This window comes from Saimiri boliviensis, chromosome 2 (genome assembly GCF_048565385.1).
Source record: "Saimiri boliviensis isolate mSaiBol1 chromosome 2, mSaiBol1.pri, whole genome shotgun sequence".
NCBI lineage: Eukaryota > Metazoa > Chordata > Mammalia > Primates > Cebidae > Saimiri > Saimiri boliviensis.
Window position 1 is genome coordinate 43,522,836 of NC_133450.1, and position 23,337 is coordinate 43,546,172.

Genomic DNA, 23,337 nt, shown 5'->3' on the forward strand with positions numbered 1-23,337 from the left:
TATTATCCAGGTAAGGGATCAAGGTGGCTGGGACCAAAGTGGTAAAAAGAGATAGATTACAGAATACAGTTTAAAGGTGGGGCCAATAAAATTTCTTGTTGGACTGGGGGTAGGGGTATACAAGTAAAAAAGGAGTCAAACATGACTCCAGTATTTTTGGCCTGAGCAACCAGAAGGACAGATTTGTCACCAAGGACTGCTAAGCTCTAGGACACTCTACTGTTAAAAGGTCAAAGAAAAGAGAAGGAATCATAAAGTAGACTGTCAAGAAGTAACCCATGAAACAAGTGAAGAGAAGAGAACAACTGTGTAAAATGCTGCTGATGGTTCAAATAAGACTGCTTCTGAGAGTTGTTCACTGGAATCAGGAATGTGTCAGTCACTAGAGACCTTGACAAGAGCAGTTTGGGTAGAGCAGCAGGGTCAAAAACCTAAAGTAAACTGAAGATAGAATGGAAAAAATTAAATTGGAGATATGATGATAAGCAGCTCTAATAAGGCAATTTTGCTCTTCAAGGAAGGAAAGGAATAGGGTATAGCAGGTAGGATCAGAAGATAGTTTTTATTAAGTTGAGAATGCTTAAATGATACAGGAGTTAAAAAACATCAAATTGAGTGTTTGATGTGAACAGGTAAAATTTTACACATTTACTATAAAATTATACTAGAGATGTTTTAAATGCACACTGACCTTAATGTTAATACAGCAGTATGTATAGCCACATTCCAGAATTATTATCCATATTAAACGATCCTCAAAACGGCCCAAGTAATGAGATCCAGGTAGGAGAAGACCTACAACAAATCAGAAAAGAAAAAAAAAGAAAATCATTTTTCAAGTTTCTTTTATTTTGCCGTGTATCTTCTAAACTGAAAACACATCTAGAACTGATTGACCAACTCCTACCCTCTCCTTAGGTCAAGAACAGAAATAACTATTCACTGTGTATCAGGAGGCATTAAGTTAACTCTTTACAAGAGCAGCTGGAAGAGACAATCTACAGGTGATAATACATAAAAATTCAAGGATTTTCTAGAAAAACAAATTAGAAATTGTACAAAATCTTAAATACATGTTAATTATATTAGGAAAAGTATTGAGTTTATAGAAGTCAACTTCATAGTTATGACAAAATATTTTTGACATTTTTTTGTACATGCATATAAAAGTGTTTTGTGGCTTACAAAATGTACATAAAATGCTACCACACTGTACAAATACTTTTTAAATTTAATTTTTCTCTACTTTTTTTTTGGGGGGGGGATGGAGTTTTGCTCGTTGCCCAAGTTCGAGTGCAATGGCATGATCTCAGCTCACCACAACCTCCGATTCCTGGGTTCAAGCAATTCTCCTGCCTCAGCCTCCTGAGTAGCTGGGATTACAGGTGTGCACCACCAAGTCTGGCTTTTTTTTTTTTTTGTATTTTAGAGATCAGGTTTCTCCATGTTGGTCAGGCTGGTCTCAAACTCTCGACCTCAAGTGATCCGCCCGCCTTGGCCTCCCAAACTGCTGGGATTACAGGTGTGAGCCACTGTGCCCAGCTTTCTCTAAATACTTTTATCTCTGAGATTTGCCCACATCTATGGCAAACAGCTAAAATTTATTTATTGTAACTGCTGTTGAAAATATACTCTATCAATGTAACTGAATTTGAGTATTCATTTCCTCATTGATAAACTTTTCAGATGTTTCCAACTTTTCACTATTGTAACTAATGTTGCAGAACTTATCTTTGTGCAAGTTTGCTTTTACAACATGTGGTTCAGAACAGTGTTAACATACCAGAACTGACTGCTGTTCTTTGAAAGGCCTGCTTATATAGTTGGTATTCAGCTGGCATCCGAGAACCCCCTAGCTGGTAAGAGTCTCTCATGTGTCTAACTGTACAAACAATACCATATATACTGAACACCTCCTCTCTCTTTGGGATTCTGGAGTATTGGTACGTGCCAGGCAGAAAGTGCCTGCATGCCCAACCTGCAACAAAAGCCCTGGGTGTTGAGACTCAAATAAGCTTCTCTGGCAGTCAGCATGTCGCACATTACAACTTGTTGCCAGGGAATTAAACACATTCTGTGCGACTCTGTGCGACTGCTGGAGACTTGCACCTGGACTCTTTCACTCCTTGTGATTTCTCCCTTTGCTGATTTTGCTCTGCATCCTCTTGCTGTAATAAATCTTAGCTGTGAGTCCTCCTAGTGAACCATCAAACCTGGGGTGGTCCTGAGGACCTCCAAAACACATGCAATAGAATTTCTCTATAATTGGAATCACTAAATCATGGAATCTAAAATTGGAATCCCTGAGCCATGGGATACGTACATCTTTACTACAGACTACCAATTAACCCTTCAAAGTCGTTGTACAAATTCCTTATAGCACGGTTTGAAAGTCTTGTTCTCCATGCCCTAGCCAATACTTTGTAGTGTCAAACTGTTCACATTTTTGCCACTTCAACGTATGTGAAATATTATCTCATTGCTTTTTTTCTCCACCCATCAGAAACTATAATATACTTCTTGATTGAGTGTATTTGGTTTGATAATAAAGTATAATTTTTAGGTAATTACTATTTCTGATGGGCGTTTAACCCCACAGGTGTTTTAAAAAGAATAGCATTACATAATGAAAATCAACAGCACTGGATAAAAGTATTCTAAGTACGAACTATTTTCTATAAGGAAAATGATTATTCATAAAAAATTTGTACTACAAAGATAATTTTGTCTCATAAATCATCTCACATATTAGAAAAGTTCAACCCCAAGTGTTTTATTAAAATTATAATCTTAAATTGCTACTCCACCTAGAATGAGTTTGTCAGAAAGTAAACAAGTTTCAGGGGCTAAAGCACATGGTAGGAGATAACACACTAGTGTCATCAACTTATACCTTATCTAAAATCAACTTGAGAACTATAATATAGTCAAAATGTACACTTAGTGTTTCACAAAAGCATTAAAACTTGCAAGATTAGTTTACTGTCATCAAAAATCTATTTTCTTGCTAATAACTGTACAGCACTTCACTTTGGGAGGCTACCTTTCCTACTGATCACTGACCAAAATTTTTATGTTATCTTGCCCAGTTATCTTGTTAGACTGCTTAACTCTTTATAACTAGTAAGGTATAAACAAAACTCCCTTCTGCTCCTCAAGTTGGTATTATGTAAAGCTAATTTCCACTAAACTTTATCAATGTAAGCTATTGCATCTACTTGACATAAACTCATTATAAATTCACAGAAATCATGAGCCGCGGTGGCTCAGGCCAGTTGTCCTGTTGCATGAGGAGGCAAGGATACATGTTCAAGGTCAGCCTGGGCAGAATTGAAAATTCTCATCCACTAAAAAAAAAATTCATGGAAATCCTGGAAGAAAGGTGTTTCCATGTTTCAATGGTGCAAACGTAATCTAAATTTATTCAAGAAAATGTATTTTAAAAATTATCAAATAACCTTAAGAAAAACTTTCCTAAGTATTTTTATTCTATAACTTAATTCAGATGAAAATAAAGATCAGAAGATAAACTTCTAATTTCTTATTTAGTCGTTCTGCCTAAACATCAAAGTGTATGGTTGTTATGCTATAATATGGTTGGATAAAAAGATTGTTTTCCTGTTTTTTTGTTTGTTTGTTTGTTTTACTTTAAATACATTGGTGAGAAATTCTTGAGCACAACCCATTTACTTACCTAAACTTCCAGCTGCCATTGCAGTCTGCAGCATGGCAGTCAACCTGGGGACCATTTGATAGTAGTACACTGTATCCGCACACACACAGGCTGTGGTGCCTGCTGCTCCTGGCCAACTCTGAACAGGTCGGGGAAACCCCACCAAGAACAGAGGAAGGGTGAAAAGGGGGAGTAAGGGAGAAGAGAGTAGTGTAGAAAAAACGATGATGACCAAGACGAACGGAGAAAAGACAATGTTGAGTATACATAAGGTAGTAGTTCTTTTTCGATGTTGTTTTTCCTCTGTCCATGATGTCAAAAGAACAGTCACGGCAAACTGCAATTTAGAGATGAACTGAATCAAACGATCACGTATGATACCAACCTGCAGAAATGTAAAAAATTATTTTTATTTATCCTTAAAGACTTTTCATGAATTTTCAAGATCACATAAGAAAGACTATATAGTAATTTTATTCTGCCCCAATATTTTTTAAGAAATAGACCTTATCCTTTGATTCTTTGTTAATTTTTCTCCAATCTCACAATAAATGAGATTACATTCTAAAGTCTGGACTTTCTTAAAAAAAACAACAACAAAAAAAAAAACTATGCTTTAAGGTTGACCGCTATAGGCCACAAATTAGATAATGCAGAAATTGACGAGTTCCTAGAAAGACACAAATTACTAAAACTGGCTTAAGAAGAAATTAAAAATCCAAATAATCAACAAAAAGTAAAGAGACTGAATAATTTTAAAACTATTTACAGAGAGAAGCTGAGGTTCAGATGGCTTCAATACTACAAAATACTACATACCAGTAACAAAACAATTTCAGATACATATTGAATACTACAGAACATCTACAAATAATCAATACCTATTCTTCACCAACTTCTACCAGAAAATAGAAGAGTATGGAACACTTCCTAACTCATTTTATAGGATCAGTGTTACCCTGATACCTAAACCAGGCAATGATACACAAGGAAAGAAAACTAGATAAATACACAATTTTATATAGATGACAGACAATATAGTAGCCCATCAAATTCTGCAACATATAAAAAGGACTACACATTACGGCTGAGTGGGATTTATTCCATGAATATAAGGTTGGCTTAACAACCAAAAATCAATCAACATATCACACCACATTAATAAAGGACTAAAACCACATGACTATTTCAACAGACACAGAAAAAGCAATTGAAAAAATTCAACACCGTTCATGATAAAAAAAAAAATTATCTCAGAGGTGTCTAATCTTTTGGCTTACCTGGACCACACTGAAAGAAGAACTGTCTTGGGTCACATATAAAATACATTAGCATTAATGATAGCTGATGAGGTAAAAAAAAAAAAAATAGCAAAAACCCCCTACTTCATAATGTTTTAATAAAGTTTATAAATTTGTGTTGGGCCACATTCAAAGGCATCTTGGGCCACATGCAGCCGGTGGGCCACAGTTTGGACAGGCTTGATTTACCTAGTAATAGGAGTGAACTTCTTCAACCTGATAAAAGCATCCATGAAAAAATCCTTAGCTGATACCACATTCAATGGTAAAAGACCGACATCATAAATGGAGAAAGATGGAATGCCTTCGTCATAGGATGTCCATTCCTACTCCCTCTGTTCAACATTATGCTGGAGTTACTTTCATTGCAATTACACAAGAAAAAGAAATGAAAAGCACTTAGCCTGGACAGAAGAGAAGTAAAACTATCTCTTATTTGCAGATGACCGGATCTTATACATAGAATATCCTAAGAACCCACTAAAATTATATTAGAATAAGGGAGTTCAGTGAGACTCCAGGACATAGGATTAGTATTTTAAAAATCAACTGTATTTCATACTCTGGTAATAAGCCAAAACATGAAATTAAGAAGACTTCCATCTATATTATCCAAAAGAATAAAATATTTACGAATAAATTTAAGTAGTGTAAGACTTCTACACTGAAAACTACAAAACATTGTTGAAATAAATCAAAGAAGATCTAAAAAAATGGAAAGACATCTCATGTTCATGGATTGGAAGAATATTTTAAAGATGGCAAACTATTCAAATAGATGATGGCAATGCAAGGGCCCCAAGAGTCAAACCAACCTTGAAAAAGAAGGACAAAGTTGGAGGATTCACACATCCCAACTTCAAACCCTACTACAACCTACTATAACTAAGTGAGTGTGGTGCTGGCATGAAGACAGACACATAGATGAATGAAAGAGAACTCAGAGTTGTCCAGAAATAAACTCTAACATTTCCAGTCATTTGATTTTTGACAAGGGTGCTAAGAAATTCACTGGCAGCACAAGAATCATTTAAATAAATGGTGGTAGGGCAACTGGACTTTCATGTACCAAAGAATAAATTTGGAGCCCTACCTCATATCATATCCAAAAACTAACTCAAAGTAGATCAGACTATGTAAGTGCTAAAACTATAAAAGTTTTAGTAGAAATCAAAGTAAATTTTTATGGCCTTGGAGTAAGCAGTGTTTGTGAGATATGACACCAAAAACAAAGGTGACAAAGGAAACATATATTAAACGTCATTAAACTTTTGTTCTTCAAATGATACTATCCAGAAAGTGAAAGATAACCTACAGAATAGGTTGAAAATAGGAGAAAAATTGTTCATTGTCAAGAGACTTTTATCTAGAATACATAAAGAACTGTCACAGTTCAACAACAGAAAGATAAATAACCCAAATTAAAATGGGCAAAGGATTGGAATAGACACTTCTCAAAACAAATATACAAATGACCCAAGAACACATAAAATATTGATCAGAGAAATGCAAATCAAAATAACAAGGTGGCAGTTCACACTCATTAGTATGGCTATAATAAAAATGTCAGATAGTAACAAGTGCTGGTGAGGATGTGGGGAAACTGGAATCCTCATACACTGCTGATGGGAATGTAAAATGGTGTAGCTCCTCTGGAAAACAGTTTTGCAGTACACTGAAGCACTACACAAGGAGTTCCTATACAACCAGAAATTCCAGTTCTAGGTACATGTACCCAAGATAAATGAAAACACATGTTCACAAATAAACTTGTACACAGATGTTCACAGCAATATTCTTTTTTAATAGTCAAAAGGTGGAAACATCCTAAATATCCATCATCTGATAAATCAACTAATGTATTAACCAAATGTAGTATATCTATAAAATGAAATCCTATTTGGTAATAAAAAATACAGTCATGCATCACTTAATGACAAGGATGTGTTCTTTTTTTTTTTTGAGATGGAGTTTTGCTCTTGTTGCCAGGGCTGGAGTACAATGGTGCGATCTCAGCTCACCACAACCTCCACCTCCCAGGTTCAAGTGATTCTCCTGCCTCAGCCACCTGAGTAGCTGGAATTACAGGCATGTACCACCACGGCTAGCTAATTTTGTACTTTTGGAGACAGGGTTTCTCTATGTTGGTCAGGCTGATCTTTACTTCCCCAACCTCAGGTGATCTGCCTGCCTTGGCCTCCCAAAGTGCTGGGATTACAGGCAAGAGCCACAGCGCCTGATCAGACAGGACATGTTCTAAGAAATGTGTTTTGTAGTTTCTTGAAGCATTAAACATGGAGTTCCTATACAAACAGAAATTCCAGTCCTAGGTATGTATACCCAAAATAAACAAAAACATATGTTCACAAATAATGAGACTGATCACTGAGTGAGTATCATAGAGCATCCATACATAGCCTTAGGTGGTATAACCTACCACATACTAGGACATATAGTATAGCCTATTGCTCATAGCCTACAAACCTGTACTGAATGTTACAGTACTGAATACTGTAGGCAACTGTAACACAATGGTAAGTAGTTTTGTACCTAAACATTGAAACTGTATAGTAAAAATATATATTACAAAAGATTAAAAATGATACACTTGAATAGGACACTTACTATGAATGGGGCCTGCAGGACTAGAAGCTGCTCTAAGGTTAGTGAGTGAGTGGTGAATGAATGTGAAGTTCTAGGACATTACTATACACTACTGTAGATTTTAAAAACACTGTACCCTTAGGTTACTCTAAATTTATTTTCAAAATATTTTTCATTCTTCAATAATAAATTAACCTTAGCTTATTATAACTTTTTTACTTTATAAACTTTCTTTACTTTTTGACTCTTGTAATGACACTTAGCTTCAAACACATTGTACAGCTGTTCAAAATTTTTTCTTTGTATCCCTATTCTATAAGCTTTTCTCTATTTAAAAATTTTTAACTTTAAAACTTTGTCAAAAATGAAGATACAAAACACACATCAGTATAGGCATACAGAGGGTGAGATCATCAATATCACTGTCTTCCACCTCCACATCTTATTCTACTGGAAGGTCTTGAAGGGCAATAACATACATGGAGCTGTCATCTCCTATGATAACAATGCCTTCTTCTGGAATACCTCCTGAAGGACCTGCCTGAGGCAGTTTCATAGCTTTTATTTTTTTAATATGTAGAAATATGCTCTAAAATAATAAGCAGCACAGTAAATACATAAACCAGTAGTTGCTTATTGTCAAGTATTACATACTGTGCACAATTGCATGTGCTATACTTTTATATAAGTGGCAGCCCAGGAGGTTTGTTTACATCAGCATCACCATAAACACATGAGTAATGTGCTATGCTACAAGGGCTATGCCACTAGGTGATAGGAATTTTTCATCTCAATTATAATCTTATGAAACCACAGTTGTACATATGGTCTGTCATTGAATGAAGTGTCCTTATGTAATGCATGACTGTACTGATACATGCTGTTACATGAATGAAGCTTGAAAACATAAAAGTGAAAGCCAGATGCAAAAGACCACATGCTGCAGAATTTCATTCATGTGAAATATCTAAAATACACAAAGCTATAAAGACAGAAAGATTAGTGGCTGCTGGGACTGCAGTGGGCAGTAGGTGAGATGGAAATGGGGAATAACAATTGAGGTTTCTTTTTGGGATGTTGAAATGTTCTAAAATTAGATTGTGGTGATGACTACAAAACTGAATATACACCATTAAATGAATAAATATTATAGTATGTGAAATATATTTCACTAAAGCTGTTAAAAAATACATTTACCAGTAAGAGTCTGATTCCTGTATCCAGGCTTCTGTTCCACCATATGTCTGCACTGGAGATCAAGTGTATTGTTGATACAATAACTGTCTCTATTAAAGCATTTTCTGTGTTCTGCCACACCTATAGTATACAAATTATCCACTTTTATCAGGTAGAATTAGATAATCTTAGCAAACTATTAAGCAAAATTACAATGAAACTTAGCAATAGAAAAATACTATTAAACACATATTAGGATTACCATTCTAAAAGCTCTTGTGAATCCAATAGAGACAGACACTGAGTGGAGCCCTTGTAAAGAACTGTCCAATGAAAGAAATGCTATCATAGCAAAAGGTGATACTAAAACAAAACAAAACAAATAGAGAGAAATTTAATTAAGGCAAAATAGCTCCTTCTACCATATTTTATTTTGGCAAATATACATTTTCATAGCACATTTAAGCAATGAACTAAAAAACCTAACAAACAAAAAAACAAAACATAAAAGAACAAACATTTGTATGTGGTATAATACTACACAAATATGGGAATTCGGTAATATTTTTGAATACTTGCTAGATATGATTTATAACACAAGGTTAACAGACTTTGTTTTCCTACCTAAAGTTAGCAAAATCCATCTGACGATACCAATCTTCATGAGCCTAGTTTGCTTCTCTAGGAATACAGTCATAATTTGAACATCCTTCGGATAAAAAGGATTTCGGAAAATTCCAAAGATATACAGGCTTTGAATTTCCCTAAGTATCCACAGTATTATAAGTAATATCATCAAACCATAGCTCACAATAGCCTGGAAACTGCTTTTGGAAATCTGTGAGAAGCCAGCAAAGTGATGAAGCAAACTAGCTTCTAAAATTGCCAAGACTAATATAATGATGTAGAAAAGGCATTCCTTCCATATAAGATGTTTTCCTGGGCTGCTGGGTAAATCCTTAGATTTGGTTCCAATTTTGTGACCTATGTCACTTAAGTTCAGACTCAGCAGGAAACCAAATCCAGTCATGAAGAGAACCACACCAACAGTGCTTGGAATGAAATATGATGTTATAGCTGTTCCAGCAGACATGATGAACATTACTAATAACCTGCAGAGGAAAAAAAGAAAAAAGATTTACTTGAAAAGAAAAATGTTCTTTAAGAATGTTACACATAACATCAATATATTAAAATGAATACCGTAGGTGGGTTGACATAGATGAGCCTCCAAGGCCGAACTCTAAAACCTGCTCCATTGCCCATAAGAAAAGTGCATCAGGAGGGGGCAGAATCCCAAGTGCCCACAAAAAGGGTAAAAATACAAACAAGATGTGTAAAATCTGATTCATTTGTTCTAGAGCTGGTATATTTACCATAAACCTATGAAAAAAGAACATTTAAGTCACACAAAATATATAGAAGAGAATCTTTTAAGGAAAAGCAAAACACAAAATAACACACTCCCTTCCAAAACAAACAAACAAAAAAACCCACATACCCCCTCAACACAGAAAAGTCTTAATCGCAACTTACAAATGATCAATACATATAAATTGTGACAACTGTCCTTCTACATCAGCAACTACCCCTACTCAATTGTGTACAAGCTTAGCATGTAGATAATATGTGAATTCAAATGTGCAAAGGAGGAGGAAGTAATTAAAAGCCATCATTGAACAGCAAGAAAATTGAAAATAGGAATTTGTAAAACTGAACAACTGAGGCCAGAGCAAAAATATTTCTCCCCTAAATGTCTAAACTACTATATTGGCTGAAATTCTATCAATGATTCTTCAGAGTTTAAGATTTTATAATTTAAAATTAGCTGGGCATGGTGGTATATGTCTGTAATTCCAGCTACTCAGGAGGTTCAGGGAGGAGAATCACTTGAAGCCGGGAGGCGGAGGTTGCAGTGAGCCAAGATTGTGCCACTGCACTCTCACCTAGGTGACAGAGCGAGACTCCATCTAAAACAAAACAAAACAAAACAAAAAGAAACAAACAAAACAATCTCTTTCAGCCTCTACACATTACATAAACCCATTTCCACATTTTTAGGTATTTGTTACAAAGGCATCCCACTTCTTAGCAGCAAAGTCTTAATTGGTGTGGGCTGCCATAACAAAACACCATAGGCTGAGTAGCTTAAACAACAGAAATTTATTTTCTCACAGTTCTGAAGGCTGGAAGTCCAAGATCAGGCTGCCAGTATAGTCAGGCTATGGTGAGAGCTCTCTTCTTTGGCTTGCAGGTGGCTACCTTATTGCTGTGTCATTACATGACACAGAGAGGGAGAGATCAAGCTCTCTGGTGCCTCTTCTCATAAGGGAATTAGTCCCTTCATAGCAGGGACCTGCCTTCATGACCTAATTATCTCCCAAAGGCCTCATCTCCAAATACCATCATATTAGGGTTTAAGACTGCAATATATAAACTCTGGAGAGACACAAATATTCAGTCCATAACATGCCTGAACATTTCTACCTGGACACTAACCTAGGAAAAGAAAGCTGCAATCTACAGAAACAGAGATAGAAAGGTCAAACCTGAAAAGGCAAGTAAAAGAAACTATCAAACAATTTTGTGAATAATCATGTTCGTTAAAAAAACAAAAAACAAGAAACAAAAAACAAAAAACTATTTTCTACTTTTCTTCTGTAACAAATTAGTTTTAAAAAATCAGTATTACTTCTATTGTTGCTGTCGCAAAATTAGAAATAAATTTTCTACTTGTCTTCAACTCACTTGATCCGTATATAATAGTTATGTGTATAAATTTTAAATTCTTCCTTTTCTCCCCACAGGAAAGTTCCATCTCCTTATACAGGTTTCAGCAACCCAAAGCTCCTTACTTAGAGTGAAACATAAAATTGAAAAGTTCCTTCTTTATCTCAAGGTTTTTTTTTTTTTTTTAAACTCTTCAGTAAGTTTTAGCTATTGCTTTAATATGTTTTACAGAAACCAATCCTAAAAGAATTATCAAAATAACCTGTTACCCAATGGTTTGATGATTTTTAATTGATAGATTCATTTTTTAATACTAAAAGGAAAACTCTCTTGCACTGTATTCTTAAAAACAAAGCAAGTTACAAAATATTTGGTAAGTTTTTACCTGTGTGCCAGATCCACAGAAACAAAGAAAAAAATATAAAGAGGTCTCATAAGAGGAGTAATTTCATAAGTATCCTCTGTTTGAAAAGTCGCAGTCTCTGTAGCTGTGTTTACAATTAATGAATATTCTCCTATACATAATGTCATCCATCCAAAGAAGAATAGTAGAGTAGTGCCTCCTATACTGCCATACAGCAAGGTTATTCTATTTGGGAGCAGATACCATGTTCCAAGACCACATACTAATCCAGCAAGAACAGAATGGAAAACTGTATTGGGTATATATTTCTTGCCAGGAATGAGAAATCTGACAGTCTCAGCACCAGCACAACTTGTAAATTCATGCTCATCCTCCTCTGCTAAGATATCCGTGGTTAGTATTCTTTCTATTGTTGCTGATTTGCTTCTGGCATATAAACTTGTGAACTGGATGACAAATGCAGTAAAAAGCATTAATCCACCTGAAAGTGCTGCTGTATAATAATCTTTCAGGATGCCTAACTGGTACAAAAGTGTTCCGACTCCACCCCAAACCCATGGCATTAGAAAGAGAATAATCTGATTAACATATATGTAAGGAGGGGCACAATAGCCTAATTTGAATCGAGGGCCTCCAAGAACAGTCTGTGGAAAGCGCTTCAGAAAGAAGTCCTGCTTGTAATCGTTCAGTAGAGGCACATCTGGACTCATCATCATTCGGGATTATTCTCAAAGTCACATGCTTTTCTGTAATACAGCAGTTTCTAAAAAATAAAAATTAAAAAAAAAAAGTCACTGTTTGAAAATGTCATACTTAAAACCTGTGACGAAAAACCTCACACTTTTATTTCATCACCTTACCTCCTTCAAGGGTAGGATTTGTAACTGCACCTCTCAGACCTCTTCCTGACACATACTTGATGCCAAGTTGTTAGTTTTTATAAACAAACTAAATATGCTAGTTTTTTTTTTTTTTTTTTTGAGAGACAGTCTCACTCTGTCAGCCACGCTGGAATAAACTGTTGTGATCACAGCTCACTGCAGCTTCAACCTCCCAAGCTCAAGTGATTTCCCACCTCTGTCTCCTGAGTAGCTAGGACTATAGGCACATTCCCCAATGCCTGGCTAATTTTCCATTTTTTGTAGAGATAGGGTTTTGCCATGTTACCCAAGCTGGTCTTGAGTATCTGGGTTCACGTTATCCTCCTGCCTCACTTTGTAAAGTGCTGGGATTACAAGCATGAGCCACTGTGCTCAGCCTTATTTTTCATTTAAAAAAATAACACTTTTTAAATTTATAACTTAATATTTGGAATTAGACTTTAACTCACATATTTAAATGCTGAGGTCCATGGTAAGTCCAAACTGCCAGTACTTTCAATTCAAATCAATTTAAGTTACTTTTATTTAACAGCCATATAAATGTAAGCATCAAATAACAGAGGTTCTCTTCAGTTCAACTATTCCTTATTCCTTGCAGCTTATTCTGAAAAATAATTACCCTACGCAAAACCAGCTAGCAAAGTATTACTTCGGTGGATCATGTTAGGCTACAAGGGAAAAATAAAATTTAAAACCATCTTAAAATAGTCTTTCTTCCAGTCAGTTTAAAGATAGTCTTTCCTCTAGTCAATTCTACCTAACCAGTATCAATTCTGGAGAGAGATTTGGGGCAGCATGGAAAGTTTGGGAGTCACCTTTAAGAATTAGTACATTAGATCACTTCTTTGTTATACTGTTATGAAGTTTTTTTATGAAGTTTTAAAAATTGTAAACATCTATCTTTTTACATCTTCCAATCATTGGTCTTAGTTCTGCACAGAATGAATCACAGCTTTTACTCACATGACAGCCCTGCAAGTACAGCTAGCCCTCCCGTATCTGTGAGTTCTGCATCTGTGGATTCAACCAACCACAGACAGAAAACAATCAGGAAGATAACTGTATCTGTACTGAACATGTACAGATTTTTTCCCATTATTATTCCCTAAATAATAAAGTACAGCTATTTACATAGCATTTACATAGTATTTTAGGTATTATAAGTAATCTAGGGATGATTTAAAGTTCAGCAAGGAAATGCATAGGTTATATGCATATACTATACCATTTTATATCAGAGACATGAACATCTTGGATTTTGGTATCTGAGGGAGGTCCTGGAGCTTAACTTTCACAGATACCAAGGGATGACTTTACTCACACACTAACAGAACTACAGAGCCAAATCGAACCTTAGTGATCTACAGGATCAATCTTAGGAAACAGAAAGAGTTCCTCCTTCCCCTCTGTACAAGCTTGTCTCCTGCACTGAGGTCACCGTACGATAATACACTATTAATTGTCTTATAGAAACCAAAGAAAGGTCACACTCCTGTGGGAGGGGATAAGCATTTTGATATCAGTTATCTATGGAAGATGCCATCAAACAGGAAAATGAACTTGGATGGATGGTATGGGTTCTGAAGAACCTGGATGTGCCTGAAATTTCTCCAAAAAGTTAGGCAAAAGTTGGTCCTTCTAGCTCTACTGAGATAACTCAGAAACAAGGTAGTGTGGCTTCCTGGGAAAGTAAAGATACTTTACAAACCAGATTATCTAACTGCATGTTAGTATTCCTATTCATTTCCCTTTTAGTATTTCTGGGTCTTTTGTAAAGTTTTGTTTAAATGTTTTCATCTATTTGACGAAATAATCTGTGGTCATATTCCAAATAGTGGAGTATCTGAAGTGTTATTAGTGTAGAAACATGCAAAGATGCCCATGATATACTGAAAAGTAAAATAAACACACTAATGATTCCATTTGTATTCAAAATAAAGAGTATACACACCTGTGTATATAGTTTCATACAGTTTGCATATGCATAAAAAGTTTCAGAAGGAATATTAACTAAGCTGTATTTTATGTGTAACATTTAACATCTCTTCAAATTACCAGATGTCCTCCAGAACTCTCAACATCACACCTCGTAAATACATTCTGTATTTTTCTTCCACTAAACTTATGCTCTCTCCTTTGCTCAGGATGATGTCCTCTCCTCCCTTCCCAAATTAGTGACTTTAAGCAACTTTTAAGACGTTTCTGAAAATTTCGCAGAGCAGTTTGGTCTAGCTGAATATCTCTTCTCTCTGTATTCTAAAACCACTGCTTGTTTTACATACTACAAGGTGGGCATAACAAATCTGAAATCTCAATTCCTTCAAAAGCTGAAACTATTTTTTTTTTTTTTTTTTTTTGAGATGAAGTCTTGCTCTGTCGCCCAGGCTGAAGTGCAATGTTGCAACCTCGGCTCATTGCAACCTCTGCCTCCCAAGTTCAAGCAATTCTCCTGCCTCAGCCTCCTGAGTAGCTGAGATCACAGGCGCACATCACCATGCCTGGCTAATTTTTCTATTTTTAGTAGAAATTAGGTTTCTTTATGTTGGCTAAGCTGGTCTCAAACTCCTGACCTCAGGTGATCCACCTGCCTCAGCCTCCCGAAGTGCTGGGATTATAGGCATGAGCCACTGCACCTGGCCAGCTAAACTTTTTAAGTGCCAACATGATGCTTAAAGGAGATGCTCATTACAGCATTTCTGATTTTTGGATTTGGCATGCATAACTGGCATAATGCAAATATTCCAAAATCCGGAGGGAAAAAAACCCTCCAAATCCAAAATACTTCTGGTCTCAAGGAATTTGGATAAAGGATACTCAACCTATACTTATCTTGTAACATTTATTAGTATAAGGCATTTCTCATAGTAACTTCTTGTATTGTTCACCTCTTTACATTTTATCTTTTCAGATTGATTTACTTACTCTACTAATAATATGCTATTTGGCATAGGAGCTGATATGGTTTGGCTGTTTCCCCACCCAAATCTCATCTTAAATTGTAGCTCTCATAATTCCCATGTGTTGCAGGAGGGACCTGGTGGGAAATAATTAAATCATGGGGGTGGTTTCCCCCATACTGTTCTTGTGGTAGTGAATAAGTCTCATGAGATCTATGGTTTTATAAGGGGAAACCCTTTTGCTTGGTTCTCACTGTCTCTTTGTCTGCTGCCATGTAACACATGCTTTTCACCTTCTACCTTCTGCCAGCAAATTGGTACTGGGAGACGGGTGCTGCTGTAAAGATGTGCAAGAACGTGGAAGTGACTTTGGAACTGGGTAAGAGGCAGAGGTTGGAACAGTTTGGAGGGCTCAGAGGAAGACAGCATAGAAAATAAATTCACAATTACTAAAAGGTATGCCCCAAGTGAGAATTTGGTACATAGTTCTGAAAGACTATTAATTCCCAGGAGAACTAATGCATTAGTTCTATATCTCTACAATATTCAAATAAACAAATGGCTCAAGACTTAGGAAAAAATCTTAAGGGATTTGAAAAGAGAACTTGATGTTTAAAGATGACATCACAACACTGACAAGCCATATGCTTTCTCCATATACTACTCTGAAAGCAAGCCAACAAAATAGCCACAGAAATGCTGCTTTATTTGGAATCTCAGTCGTATTTCTTAAGCATTACTCAGAAGAGTAAGAAACAGAGATCAATTTGGCAATGTACTGGGAAGGAAATCTTAGTTACCAAAACTGTATGTAACTCAGGCATATATAACACCACACTAAAAATCTGTTAAACAAAAAAACAAAAAGTGGCCATGTTTTTGGATTAAGTATGTAGCTTTCTAAGTTCAACAAAATTTTTAAAGTTGTAGCTATTGATTTTTGTTTAGTAAAGTTTTTTTAAATGTATTTTATTATTTTAATTGATTGATTTCATTTATTGAATCTTTTTTCCTGCATTGTTAAGAGTTTGATTTTTTATTGTGGTAAGAACAATAACATGAGATCTTACTCTTAAATATTTAAGTATACAACACAGTGTTGTTAGCTACAGACACAATGTTGTACAGTAGAGCTCTAGAGCTTACTCATCTTCTGTAACTAAAACTTCATACCTGTTGAATAGCAACTCCCCACTTTCTCTTCCCTTATTCTCTGGCAATCACCATTCTACTCACTGATTCTGAGTTTGTCTCTTTTAGATACCTCACAAAAGTGGAATGTAGTAGTTGTCTTTCTGTGACTGGCTTACTTCACTTACCATAATGCCTTCAAGGTTCATCTGTTGTTACACATGGCAGGGTTTCCTTGTTGGTTTTTTTTTTTTTTTTTTTTTTTAAGGCTGAATAATATTCCATTGCATGTCTATACCACATTTTCTTTAACAATTTATCTGTTGATGGATATTTAAGTTGTTTCCATGAATAATGCTGCAATGAACATGGGAGGGCAAACATCACTTTTATCTTGATTTCAATTATTTTGTATAAATACTTAAAAGCAAAATTGCTATATCATATGGTAGCTCTTTTTTTTTTTTTTTTTGAGGAATCTCCATTCTGTTTTGGCATAGTGGCTGCATAATTTCGCATTCCCCCCCAGCATACAAGGGTTCCAATTTCTCCATATCCTCATAAACACTCATCTTTTGTTTTTTTGATAGCAGTCATCCTAACAGGTAAGGTGATATTAAGGAGTACTTCTGCACTGAGGCACTTGTCTCAACTATATTTTTGTTATACTTTCAGGAGACTAACTATCTTCTAACAGATCTGTAGAAATTTATGAAATCATTGCTCACTTTTTTTTTTTAACTTCCAGGAGCTCTTCTTTAATCTCTGAGTGTTCCTTTTTATGAAACTGTTGATGAAAGAGTTGAACTCTATAAAATATTTTAAGAGATTTATTCTGAGCCAAATATGAGTGACCATGGCCCATGACACAGCCCTCAGAAGGTCCTGAGAACATGGTGGCTGGGGTACTGCTTAGCATTTTTTAGGGAGGCACGAGACATCTATTAAATACATTTAAGAAATACGTCTAAATAACCATGACCTACTATGCAGCCATAAAGAAGGATGAGTTCATGTCCTTTGCAGGAACATGAATGAAGCTTGAAACCATCATTCTCAGCAAACTAACACAAGCACAGAAAACCAAACACCCCATGTTTCCACTCATATATGAAAGTTGAACAATGAGAACATGTGGACACAGAGAGGGAAACATCACATACTGGGGCCTTTCAGAGGGTGGGGGCTAGGGAAGAAAGAGCATTAGGAGAAATGCCTAACGTAGATGATGGGTTGATGGGTGCAGCAAACCACCATGGCATGTGTATACCTATGTAACAAACCTGCATGTTCTGCACATGTCCCAGAACTTAAAGTGTAATAAAAAATAAAAAGAAAAAATAGAAATACATTGTTCTGATTTAGACAGGCAGGACAATTCAAAGTAGGGGCTTCTAGACTATAGGTACATTTAAAACATTTTCTGGTTGACAATATATTGAATTTATTTGAAGACCTGAGATCAACAGAAAGGAAATGCTCAGTTAAAATAAAGGATTGTGGAGACCAAGTTTTGTGCAGAGGAAGCTCTCAGCAGTCTTCAGAGAGCAGGTTGTAAAATGTTTCTTATCAGACTTAACAAGGTGCCTGGCTTGTAGCCAATTATCTCTTAAACCTGGAATGTGGATTTTTCCTACAAGATGCTTTGCAGGGCAATTTCAAGGTATGGCAAAAACATATGTTTTGAGATAAAACATTTTGATTTTATTCCTTGTTATGCCAGAGTCAGATGGAAAAGTAAGTCATGATATACAGGGATAAATAAAACCCATCTGATGAGAATTTATGATGTGTAGGGCATGACTCTCCAGGCTCCTTAGACGGGAATTTAAGCAAGATTTAAAAAATCAGAGTGGAGTCCTCAAAATACTATTATTATTTCATCAATATGGTTTAAGAATATTAATTACAGCTGGGTGCGGTGGCCCACGCCTGTAACACCAGCACTTTGGGAGGCTGAGGCAGGCGGATCACCTGTGGTCAGGAGTTCAAGACCAGCCCAGCCAACATGGCAAAATCCTGTCTCTACTAAAATTACAAAAATTAGCTAGGCGTGGCGGTGGGTGTCTGTAATCCCAGCTACCTGGGAGGGAGGTGGGAAAATCACTTGAACCCAGGAGGTAGAGGTTGTAGTAAGCAAGACTGAGCCACTGCACTCCAGCCTGGGTGACAAAAGTCAAATTCCACCTCAAAAATTAAAAGAAACAAAAATTATGTGTATGCATATATGCTTGTGTGTGTATAGATTAATTTTTTTGGTAAACTGGCTTTCATGTCCTTTGCCTATTTTTCTATTGGAGTGGTCATTTTTTATCATTTTTCTTATGAATTTGGAAGAACTCTTCATATATGAAGGGTATTAACTCTTTGACATGACAGTTTTCTTTTTCTTCTGGGTTACCTTGCCCTTTTCTTTCCTTTTTTTTTTTTTTTTTTTTTTTTGGAGACAGAGTCTCACTCTGTTTCCCAGGCTGGAGTGCAGTAGCATGATCTTGGCTCACTGCAACCGTCACCTCCTAGGTTCAAGTAATTCTCATGCCTCAGCCTTCCAAATAGCTGGGACTAAAGGCATGAATCAACACCCCTGACTAATTTTTTTTTTCCTCCCAGTAGAGACAGTGTTTCACTATGTTGGCCATCCTGGTCTCAAACCCCTAACCTCAAGTGATCCATCTGTCTCAGCTGTGGGGTATTGGTCAGAGTGGTGGGAAAAACTATAGGGAAAGCAGGCAAACCTTCTGAAAGGTCGGAAGGTTCTGCAGAGCCCCAGGGGAGAATAGCTGAAGGCAGCTATTCTATAACCCTGAGGCAGAGGGCAAGGGGTAGGTACAAGGGAGTGTAGGGGACTTGATCTGAAACAGATAAATTTAGCTACTAGATAGAGCCAGGCAGTCATCTAGCTGCTCTTACACTGCATACCCGTGCCTGAGTACTCATTTCATCCCTTGGCCAGGTTCTGTGGGACAGACCTGCCACTCGGTCACCCAAAGTGCCGGGATTACAGGCATGAGCCACTGCACCTGACCATTACCTTGCTCTTAAAACACCGTTGGAAGATAATATAAAATATTAAAGATTAAAATATTGATAGTTATTAAATATAGGCAAAATGTGTTACTCTTCCTTCTATGGAGAAACAGCTAGAAAATAAATTATTACTTCCCACAATTTAAACTTTTTAATTACAAACTTTTGAGTACCTATAATATGCTACGTGATAACACTGCTCTCTCTAACCCAAAGGTTACAATCCAGTAAATACTAAAGACAAAAGCCACATGATTATCTCAATAGATGCAGAGAAGGCCTTCGACAAAATTCAACAGCCCTTTATGCAAAAAACTCTCAACAAACTAGGCATCGATGGAATGTATCTCAAAATAATAAAATATATTTACCAAATACTCACAGCCAATATCATATTGAATGGGCAAAAAGCACTCCCTTTGAAATCTGGCACTAGACAAGAATGCCCTCTCTCACCACTCCTGTTCAATATGGTATTGGAAGTTCTAGCCAGAGCAATTAGGCAAGAAAAAGAAAGAAAGGGCATTTGATTAGGAAAGGAGGAAGTCAAATTGTCTCTATTTGCAAATGATATGATTGTATATTTAGAAGACTCCAATGTTTCAGCCCAAAATCTGCTTAAACTGTTAAGTAACTTCAGCAGAAGTCTCAGGATATAAAATCAATGTGCAGAAATCACAAGCATTCCTATACACCAATAACAGACTAACAGAGAGCCAAATCAAGAGTGAACTGCCATTCACAATGGCTACAAAGAGAATAAAATACCTAGGAATACAACTAACAAAGGATGTAAAGGACCTCTTCAGAACTACAAACCACTGCTCAAGGAAATAAGAGAGGACACAAACAGATGGAAAAACATTCCATGCTCATGGTTAGGAAGAATCAATATCGTGCAAATGGCCATACTGCCCAAAGTAATTTACAGATTCAACGCTATACCCATCAAGTTACCAAGGACCTTCTTCACAGAACTGGAAAAAACCACCTTAAACTTCATATGGAGCCAAAAGAGAGCCCACATACCCAAGACAATCCTAAGCAAAAAGAACAAAGCTAGAGGCATCACACTACCGGACTTCAAACTATACTACAAGGCTACAGTAATCAAAACAGCATGGTACTGGTACCAAAACAGAGATATAGACCAATGGAACAGCAGAGGGCTCAGAGACAATGTCACACATCTACAACCATCTAATCTTTGACAAACCTGACAAAAACAAGTAATGGGGAAAGGATTTCCTGTTTAACAATGGTGTTGGGAAAACTGGCTAGTCATGTAGAAAAATCAGAAACTGAACCCCTTCTTGACACCTTACACTAAAGTTAACTCCAGATGGATTAAAAACTTAAACATAAGACCTAACACCATAAAAACCCTAGAAGAAAACCTAGGCAAAACCATTCTAGACATATGCACAGGCAAGGACTTCATGACTAAAACACCAAAAGCACTGGCAACAAAAACTAAAATAGACAAATGGGACCTAATTAAACTGCAGAGCTTCTGTACAGCAAAAGAAACAATCGATTATTAGAGTGAACTGGCAACCAACGGAATGGGAAAAGAATCTTTGCAATCTACCCATCTGACAAAGGGCTAATATCCAGAATCTACAAACAACTAAAACAGATTTACAAGAAAAAAAAACCCCATTCAAAAGTCAGTGAAGGATATGAACAGACACTTTTCAAAACAAGACATATATGAAGCCATCAAACATGAAAAAACGCTCATCATCACTGGTCATTAGAGAAATGCAAATCAAAACCACACTGAGATACCATCTCATGCCAGTTAGAAAGGTGATCATTAAAAAATCTGGAGACAACAGATGCTCGAGAGGATGTGGAGAAATAGGAATACTTTTACACTGTTGGTGGGAGTGTAAACTAGTTAAACCATTGTAGAAGAGAGCGTGGCAATTCCTCAATGACATAGAAATAGAAATTCCATTTGACCCAGCAATCCCACTACTGGGTATATATTCAAAGGATTATAAATCATTCTATTATGAAGACGTATGTTCACTGGGGCACTGTTTACAATAGCAAAGACCTGGAACCAACCCAAATGCCCATCAATGACAGAGTGGACCAGAAAAATTTGGTACATACACACCATGGAATACTATGTAGCCATAAAAAACGATGAGTTTGTGTCTTTTGTGGGGACATGGATGAATCTGGAAATCATCATTCTCAACAAACTGACACAAGGACAGATAATCAAACACTGCATGTTCTCACTCATAGGCAGGTGTTGAGTAATGAGAACACATGGACACAGTGAGGGAGCATCACATATAGGGGTCTAGGGGAGGGACAGCAGGAGGGACAGACAGCCAAAGGGAAGGTTATCTCAGGGCTGGCATGCGCCTAGTTGGGGAGGGGTTTGGAATGTTTCTGGGCAGAGATGTCATTTGTGATTTACGGTCATGTTGACCTTAGCCATAAGGCTAATGCCCTTTGGATTTTGGAAGTTTTTGATGAAGGTGAAACTTAAAATGGTGGTACTTGTCCAAGACGGCAATGCTCCTGCCCTGTCGCACAGGAATTGGTTTGTAGAGAAAACTATGACTGGAAGGGAGGGGTGACTGGAGAGCTCAAAGAATCTACTGCAGGTATTGGCAGCACTTCACAAATGGATTGATGAATGGTTGGTTCAACATGAGAATTGAGCTGACAGCATTCCATTACTCATGGAATGCAAAAATGGTAGGAAATAGCTGAGCATCAGAAATGTACAGTAGGGCCAGCCAATACTCGTTTCCTAAATCTCACACATCATGCTGAGGGACTGTGTTAAAGAACCTTCTCTTCCCAGGTCTGCTAGGGGAGGAGTTTCAAATGTAAAATACTTTGTCTGGTTTTCCCATGCATGGGGGCCAGACAGGGAAAGACAGGTGGGGCTCTTCTACCTCAAATTCCCACCAAAAGCACTGGGAGGAGGAGGCTCTGTAACTCAGGGTTGCAGACAAAGTAGCCAATCTGGTATCAGAGTCAAAGATCAATCACTCCAGAGGAAGTTTCAAAGAACTCCTCTCACTGGATGAGAACCTAAATGGGTGATGGTGGGGAATAACTCAGGGGTGAAAACTTCAGCTGCTCCTACCTGAAGGTATTTCCCTTTCTGGGCTCCCCTCCCACAAAAGTGTGGGAGCTGTCTTCTCTCTTTCTCTTCCTCTAATAAATTGCTCTTCTGCAAAACTCTTTGGATCCACGATTTTATTCGGATGGTAAACTCACCATGCCTCCCAGGCCCCTTTCCATATTCTTTGGGGTTAGAGAGGTCAAGAACCTATGAGCTCTGGGAGCTAGGTACACTCCCCCAGTTACAATATCCATTAAATTTTGGAGAAATATCAAACTCATTTAGCCAAAGGAAAAAGTCAAGTTGTGAACTGGGTCACACAAACCTGCCTCTCCTTTTGGTTCTTAAATAAGAAGGCAAAAGATGAAAAGCTACATACCTCTCCCATCTTTTTCTCACAAGGAAATTCCTAGTGAGCTGTTAAAATTTCACCATGACAATGCCAACTGATAG

At 36.8% G+C, this 23,337-nt stretch overlaps 1 protein-coding gene across 4 annotated transcripts in view; it reads right to left on the reverse strand.

Moving 5' to 3' along the window:
* Positions 1-23,337, reverse strand: part of PCNX4 (pecanex 4) — a 96,189-nt gene that overhangs the window by 59,997 nt on the left and 12,855 nt on the right. For 2 of the 4 annotated variants that reach the window (XM_074393165.1, XM_010335128.2), the window contains exons 2-8: positions 11,870-12,611; positions 9,958-10,137; positions 9,379-9,866; positions 9,017-9,117; positions 8,776-8,895; positions 3,695-4,058; positions 692-795 (exon numbers count right to left, since the gene is read on the reverse strand). In XM_074393165.1, coding sequence (XP_074249266.1) covers positions 692-795; positions 3,695-4,058; positions 8,776-8,895; positions 9,017-9,117; positions 9,379-9,866; positions 9,958-10,137; positions 11,870-12,564 — 2,052 coding nt within the window. In that variant the 5' untranslated portion in view covers positions 12,565-12,611. Of the gene's footprint in view, positions 1-691; positions 796-3,694; positions 4,059-8,775; positions 8,896-9,016; positions 9,118-9,378; positions 9,867-9,957; positions 10,138-11,869; positions 12,612-16,945; positions 17,115-23,337 lie in introns of all 4 variants that reach the window. The other 2 variants (XM_074393164.1, XM_074393166.1) reach the window with 2 other exon arrangements.